The 7,722-nt window shown below is 42.4% G+C and overlaps 1 protein-coding gene across 2 annotated transcripts; it reads left to right on the top strand.

Moving 5' to 3' along the window:
• Window positions 1–36: 36 nt before the first annotated feature.
• Window positions 37–7,710, top strand: ECHDC2 (enoyl-CoA hydratase domain containing 2). Of its 2 annotated transcripts, XM_075508782.1 has the most exons (10): window positions 47–243; window positions 1,932–1,999; window positions 2,613–2,700; window positions 3,244–3,330; window positions 4,551–4,643; window positions 5,282–5,338; window positions 5,727–5,914; window positions 6,366–6,416; window positions 6,735–6,782; window positions 7,452–7,710. In XM_075508782.1, the coding sequence occupies exons 1-10, from the start codon at window positions 123–125 to the stop codon at window positions 7,527–7,529; spliced, it is 879 nt and encodes a 292-aa protein (XP_075364897.1). In that variant the 5' UTR covers window positions 47–122; the 3' UTR covers window positions 7,530–7,710. The 2 variants fall into 2 exon arrangements, with proteins under 2 accessions (XP_075364898.1, XP_075364897.1); XM_075508783.1 differs by lacking the exon at window positions 6,366–6,416 and having other exon boundaries at window positions 37–243.
• The last annotated feature ends 12 nt before the right edge of the window (window positions 7,711–7,722 follow it).

The raw sequence follows: 7,722 nt of genomic DNA, 5'->3' as shown, positions 1-7,722 counted from the left end.
CACCGCCTCCCCTCCCACCCCTCTTTCTTAAAGGCACAGCGCGCCTCTGGCCGGCCCCCGAGGCCCGGCCCCTCGGTGCCCGTACCCGTACCCGGCGGCAGCGGAGCCTGGGGAGCGACGCCATGATGCGGCTGGGGCGGGCGGGGCGCGAGCTGCTGCGCTGGGGTGGCGGCGGGCCCCCCGCGGCAGCCCCACGGCGGGGCGCGGAGGTGCTGGTGGGCGCGGCCGGCGGGGAGAGCAGCGGTGAGTGCGGGGCCCCCCCCTTGCAGCCCGGGGTGCGCGGGGACCGCAGGGGGCCGGGGCTAGGCCCCGGCGCTCGTTTAACGCCCGTTCCGCGGGGTCCGCGGAGCTGGTCTGGTGCCAGAGCGGGTTTCGTGGTGCGGCAGGGAGGGGGCGTGTGGATCTCCTTCGTTTTACCAGTTCCTGGGAAAAACGCGGCAGCTCCCAACCTGACGTGAGTGGGACCGTGCGTGTGCCCAGCCCTTCCCTGGACGTCTGCTCTGCTAGGCCTTGCTGTCCCTCGGGCAGGCCCTGGACACGCTCGAGCTGTCCCTACAGCAGTGCCCGGACATCTTGTACCGGCCCCCGCCGCACGGGGCCCCGGGGCCGCCAAGCCTGCCCTGGCTCCAGCGCCCTCCCAGCCCCAAAGGCGACCGACTGCCTTGCAGGGTCCGCAGCAGGCAGGTTGCTTATAGTCCCTTTGCTTTAAATTATGCCTTGGTACTTTTCTCAAGAACGCAGCTGCCGAATAAATAGCTAGATGCCTTTTCTTAGGTTGTGTATGCAGGAGGTCTCAATACAAGAAGTTCTGGTTTGCATACCTTAGATTTTTCTGATATCAGTAATGTACAGTGCTAAAGGTAGGGTACGACCAGGGCATGTCTGTGCATATTTATGCATGAGAGCCACTAAGCAATTTGAGTTTTGGTTCAGATTGCCAATATAATTACTTTCTGGTAACTATTGCAGGAACTTATAAACAGTTCTTGGTAGTTTTTCTAGTTACATATGTACATGAAAGTAGTTACCTGAATTGTGAATTTCCATTGTTTGCTGGTGCCCGCTGTTACCTGTGTCTTCCTTCCTATGCAACACATCTCTTGTTTATTAACTGGCCACTGGCATAGGCAGAGGAATAAAGACAAAGACCTTCTAGCAGAGCAGAAGGACCTGGCATGACAGATGCAAGGTGCATCTGTGCACCTGCAGCAGCAGCAACAGCATCTTGTGATGTTAAGGCCTGGGAAGGGAGCGGAAGTCCAGCCAAGGAAACAGATGTTTTTTCTCTCCACAGCATACAGAAACCATTGGATAATAATTTACAAAACACAAGTGTAAGGGAGAAGCAGGTGGATGTTGTCTTATTTTTCTGCTTGGACTTAGGAACTTTGAGTGAAGTCTTTTCCACTGATGAGCTTATTAACTTTAAATTGAATGAGCTGCAATTTAAAAATGTTCTGGAACACGAACTGAGAGTGACCAGTTTGTGCTGTTCTCATGCAAAGAGCAATCCCGAGAGGATGGTATTCTTCATTAAGGAATATACTTGAACACAGTAAGACTGTACAATAAAAACTAAATTAAATAACATTCGAAACAGAAACCTAAGATGGATCATTTGGGGTTTGGGGTTTTTTTCCATTCCTGCAGTGATTCTAAGACATATATTCTTGGATGTCATGTTCATTTTTTGAAAGTCTGCTTATTTATATTATTCACAGTGCTACTGAATTTTACAGTTGACCTGCATAACTGGGTTTCATAGACATGATCTACCACCTCCACTTTAAAAATAACTGATTGTTTTAGAATATACTTTATATGCATTTTCAGGAAAGAGAAGATGCAGCATATGCAGATATTGTTCCCAGTTGAATTACTGTGTCAGAGAATTAAATGAAGTATAACTGAAATTGTCTCCTATTACTAAGGTATTGCTGAAATCCTAATGAACCGACCCCACGCAAGAAATTCATTGGGAAAAGTATTTGTAAATGAAGTGAGTATGGGCCTGGCCTGTGAACGTGTTTGGAATCGTGACCATTAACTAAATGCAATAAGAATAGTTGTGGGAGATCTGAAACAAAAACTTAATCTCTTGCTGAAGGTCAGTGGGAGACTGCATTGGGGCAAGGCAGATTAGCCTGAAGAAAAAGAGGTCATGATATGTCTATACTGCAGTGACTTCAGGTGCAGACTGGACAGAGATATTGGAGGAGTTACTTAAGTTAGCTAACTCTGATGCAAGTTAATGTCCTCACTTGTGTAATTACAACAAACACATACTCATTGTCAGACCTTAGCAGATGATCTGTTCGAGGTTGATACATTCTACAGAAAGTCTGGCTCATGCCTGGACAGGAAGGGGAGTTTAAGGTACAGCAAAGCTTCATCTCTGGATGGAAGAAAAAAAGAGATGGGGAAACATGTCGTTGTGAGGCTGTCGTGGAAGGATCCTGCTGGCTCCACATATATGATTTCCAGGAAATTCCTGGCACCTGCAGGAAAAAAAAAGAAACTTTAATCATAGATTAGGAGCTTGCTATAATTTAGGTATATACATCCATATGCTTAAAGTTTTTCTTCTCTTGTTTGTACTCCCTCCCTCATAGCTGTTCAGCGCTCTGGAACAACTCCGCTTTGATGAGAAGGTTCGCGTGGTGGTGTTCAAGAGTGAGGTGAAAGGTGTATTTTGTGCTGGTAAGTAACAAAGGCTCTGCAAACTATTGCTAAAAAATTTGATGGCTCTTAGGGCTATGTGCTGATCAGATCATGCAGAAAAGCAGTTGGAAATGCCTGCTAAAAGAAAAATGGGCTGGCTTTTGTGTAGCGAATCACAAACACATTATCTCTTTTGCCTGTCTGCCTCTCAGCTTCAGTGATGAAGACGTGCGTGATGGAGTGAGCCTCACAGGCTGCGTGGTGCTATTTGTTTTCCATTTATAACCATCTTCAAGGACAGGTGCCTCTGGTATTGGAGTCCTTGGTTTCCAGTTTTATGGATTATCATCCTTATATACAGTGATCAGTGCTCAGTGAAATCTGTTCGAAGGGCACAGAGGAGCACCCTAGCCACTGCTCCAGCCCAAATGTCCACACTCCAGCTTCCACTGACCTTACTTAACCAGAACACTGTATTTCAAGACCTCTGAAGTGGTCTGTCCTCTGGGATGGGCAGGAGGGAACACAGTTCAGGTGTCTTTTCCCTGTTCCTGAACTCTAACCTTTTTCTCCTCTATTTAGGTGCAGACTTAAAGGAACGTGCAGAGATGGATGATGCAGAAGTTGGACACTTTGTTAAAAGGCTGAGAAATCTCATGGATGAAATAGGTAGATTATTATCTCAGTTGGGAAATTTGCCCTAGACTGCCTGTACTGAGACATTTAGAAATGCTGCAGGAGGGGAAGGATGCTAGCCCCAGCAGGTTATCTGTGTAGGAGTAGCTTCCCAAATGGCTCCATCTTATGCCTGAAACAAAGATCTAATTAGAATTGAATACCAACTATCCTGCTGCCACTCCAAGAACAAGATGCATTTCAGTACTGCCTTTTCCATGATGAAGAGCAGAACACACACATGTGTGTAATAAGTACCTGCTATAACAAAGCATTCTATGTACACTTCTATGTAATCCTTGGGAGACACTGCTAGACAAAATGAGCCATGTTGGTTGTCCCACTTTTAATACACACTCTGAAGCACTCACGATGATGACCTGAGAACATGGATTTTGATCTCTGAATGGATTTGTTGAATGTCAGGGGTTTTGTAGCTACAACTCCCCCACCCTTTTTTTTCCCCCCAAAAGGAATATGGACTTCTGCAATTGATTTTCCTCCCCTATTTATGAATTGCTCTGCTCTCACTAGAGAGGAATACCAAAGTGAAATCTGACTAAAATACCAATCAGAATTGCAGTAATGAAAAAAACCAAACAACAATGTAGAGGGAATGACCCTGTCTCACAAACCACAGAAACAGTCGGGGGGTGGGGTGTGGAGGGTTAGTCCAGGTAGTTACAGCACAGAATTAGCACACATCTGAAGCTCCCTGCGTATTTAAAAAGGTATCTTATCAAGCAGCTAACTCAGGTTAACTCCAGGTACCTCAGGTTCCTCAACTATGAGGTGACAACAGTGTTTACCAAGTTCAGGAGCCTTGGCTAACAAAAGCACCGGAAAAGCTAATCCTCGTAACAGTGACTAGGGATGGTGTCTTTGTTTGGACTGTTTAACTGCGATAGCTGGATATTCACATCATACATTTGCAAGGAGACAATTCATCCTGTTTTCTGTTGCAGTACTTTGTATTTGCATGCTTCTTTGCATGTAAGAAGAATGTTTTGCATTCTTCTTACAGAGAAGGGAGAAGTATGAAAAGACACAGTTTCTACTATGCAGAGACAGACAGAAAGTTTGTGGCAGAAGAAAACTAATTCTTGAACAATTTTGAATCGGAGAACTACTAAAAGCTTTAGAATTTAAGCATTTAAATTCCAGTGGAACAGAACTTCTGTAACAAAACTATTAATCTGTGTTGTCTTCTCTAGCTGCCCTGCCTGTACCCACAATTGCTGCAATAGATGGCTACGCATTGGGTGGTGGACTAGAACTGGCGTTAGCTTGTGACCTTCGAGTAGCAGGTTTGTGTGTTGCTTAATTTAGGATTCTTCTTGTAATCGGTGACTAAATTTTAAAGAGAACTCACATGCATGATAGCTGACTGTTAATGGAATTTAGTAGGCTGAGAGAGGAACTCACACAGTTCAGGAAATGACTAGGCATTTGTCCAGAAATGTGACATTTAGTTACTATTGGGAAAGCAGTTTCCTTGCTTAAAAAGTAAAGCCTATTTTTAAACAAGATTAGGATTCCTTCAGAAAACTATTTATTGGTAGGATGAAATAGTTATTACCATGTAATATTGGATTAGCACTCTGGCTAGATCTAATCTTCCCTACTTAAATCAGCTTGGAGTGGAAGCCTTCCTTCTTCTGTTTCCATTCTTCCATCCATTACATTTCATCTAGGCTGGACCCAAGGTTCATTTTTCTGGATAAAATTGCTATATTAGGGGTAAGCAGCCATACTACACAGCCCTCTTCTGACTTGAGATGGACATTGATTAAGCACTGTAGCATTCAGACTTTCTAGGTACCTGGATAAATGGAGTTCCAGTTCAGTATTGACAGTCTGTAGTTTTATTAATCAGTTCAGTATGGAAAATTTGTAGTTATACAGATAAAAAACTAACTAAACCATGTATTTATTTTTTTAATAGCTTCATCAGCTAAAATGGGCCTTATTGAGACCACAAGAGGGCTTCTTCCTGGAGCAGGTAATCTTAATTAAATCTTCAGTCTCTTACTTTCTCAGCTGTATAGTAAATATTTTGCCATTAGAGCACTTGAAGTGTTTTGAATGTAAATTAGCGGTAGCATCTTACAGTGACCCAAGAGACCTATGAATCCAGAGTTCTGTTCCAAGCTCTGTCTCAGACTTGCTGTGAATTTAGGAAAATCCCTTTACACCTTTTTCTGTTTATCAAAATCCTCAAAAGAATACTAATGCCTTGCAAAATGTTGACGTATTCAGCTAGTAGTTATTAAAGAAACACATGATCCCTTTGTTTTTCAAACTTCCTTGTTATATAAGGAGACAAAATACTATTGGGTTTTTTGGCGTTTCTCAGAAATGGAAAATGGTGGTTTTGCTGTTGTCATAAGGTGGAACCCAGCGCCTGCCCAGATGTGTTGGAATAGGTCTTGCAAAGGAACTCATTTTCACTGGTAGACAGATTGATGGACAACAAGCCTTGTCAATGGGATTAGTAAATCACACAGTGCCACAGAACAGCGAGGGAGATGCAGCTTACCAGAGAGCATTAACTTTGGCTAAAGAAATCCTTCCTCAGGTAAGTGTAGTATTCATGCGGTCAAGGTAAAGAAGGCATCTCTGCTTCCCTTAAGAGAGAGCAAACAATTGAAATTCCTTTCTATGAAATATTAAAGTCTTGGTTCCTGATGTTTAAGTCTCTTAACTCTGTCCTTTTTTGTGAATGCCATTTCTGTAGGAACAAGTGTTAACATCCAGCTGCTTAACTCATAGGACAGTTTTACCTCTCAGCTGCGGTTGTGCAGACCTGCAGGATATATTGTAACCTTGCACCATGTGCATCTATTAACTGTAAATAATGACAAATTGTTTTTTAAAAATACTTACTAACTTACTGCAAATTTCTGTAGACTAAAAGGTCAGTTGGACGTAGGATAATAATATAACAACTACACTATTATGAACTGATGTGGCTTTAATTATTTCTAAATGTTTGTTGTGGTTTGGGTTTTGTTTTTTTTTTAATAAAGGCTCCATTTGCTGTGAAAATGGGAAAACTGGCAATAAACAGAGGAATGGAGGTAATTTTTTTTTTTTTAAATACTGAGGTAAATGAAGCAGATGGGCAGCTCTTACAAATTACTACAGTATAAATGTTTAGAACAGACAAGTTATAATCCTTGTTTAGACAAGGCATTTAAAACCATTTCAGGGGTTTCAAAGATTTTCTTTAAAGACAAAATTAATACGGCAGGATTTTTTTCTATAGATGCTAACACTGTGGTTCTAATACAGGAGTGAATCACCCACTACAAGTGAATGTTTATTGATTTGAGGGCTTGAAGTAGTTTTGAGGGCTACACTTCAGACACATCTCACTCCTTCCCTCTCATCCCCAGGTTGACATTGCGTCAGGGATGGCTATTGAGGGGATGTGTTATGCCCAGGTAAGTTACCTTCGGCATACATTCATGAAAGGAACAACTCTACATTTTCTAAAGCCAAATATTCACAGTGTCCTCTTATATTTTCCTCTCTAACCAACAGCTAAATCTAAAGGTTTGAGAACATACTCGAGTGCAGTTCCAGATTTCTATTGCAGAATATTAACTGTTGTGTCATGCATAGCTGCCTCTCTCAGCCTGCCTGAGACCAGAGTCCTTCCTTAAATACTCTTCTAAAGTATTTGTATATTCTTAGTTTCAACAATGTTAATTATAGGATGAGCTTTACGAATGGCATTAGGTTTAACAAATTAAAAACCCAGATTCTTCTGTAGTCATTCTTTCTGACAAGTTTTGAGAGCATGCACCTTTCTCAGCTAACAGAACAATGTAACTGCTGTGCCTCTAAGTGTATTTTAAGATGGTAAAGTATTAAATTTATGGAAAACTGTTTTCCTATATAGTTCTCTGGCCTCTGGTCTTTGTCTCAGATGCTGTGCTTTACACTGCAACCCAGTCTCTTTATTTTCCTAATTGCAAAACGTGGAAGGTGGAACTTAACGTATCATTGAAAGAAAAGCAATCTTACTCTTAGACCACTACTGCCACTACTTAAAAACACATTGGACTTGTCAATGAAAAACATACCACTGGTTCTTTTTTTAAATGTAGAATATTCCCACAAGAGACCGTCAGGAAGGGATGGCTGCCTTCAGGGAGAAACGACCACCTCAGTTTATCGGCAAATAACGCTTCCTAGCATCCCCTTGATTTCTTGAAGGCAAAGGAGGACTGAAGAGGACCCACTGATTTCTTGGGATTATTTTTACGACTGCACTCTGTACTTATCTCCTTGCCTTGGACTGCATTTCTGAATACTCCACTGGATCATTTTGCTGTAAGAATTCCCAAATAAAGATTTAACTTTGTACAGCTGATCTTT

This window comes from Mycteria americana, chromosome 7 (genome assembly GCF_035582795.1).
Source record: "Mycteria americana isolate JAX WOST 10 ecotype Jacksonville Zoo and Gardens chromosome 7, USCA_MyAme_1.0, whole genome shotgun sequence".
Taxonomy (NCBI): Eukaryota; Metazoa; Chordata; class Aves; order Ciconiiformes; family Ciconiidae; genus Mycteria; species Mycteria americana.
Note: the sequence above shows the minus strand (reverse complement) of the source record. Positions and strands in the feature narration are given on the sequence as shown.

Excerpts from the sequence above, each read along its gene's own strand:
- ECHDC2 (XM_075508782.1), top strand. The coding sequence starts at position 123 with ATGATGCGGCTGGGGCGGGCGGGGCGCGAGCTGCTGCGCTGGGGTGGC. Across the intron at positions 2,000-2,612 it reads GAAAAGTATTTGTAAATGAA|CTGTTCAGCGCTCTGGAACA; the intron begins GTGAGTATGGGC and ends CCTCCCTCATAG. Across the intron at positions 5,915-6,365 it reads CTAAAGAAATCCTTCCTCAG|GCTCCATTTGCTGTGAAAAT; the intron begins GTAAGTGTAGTA and ends TTTTTAATAAAG.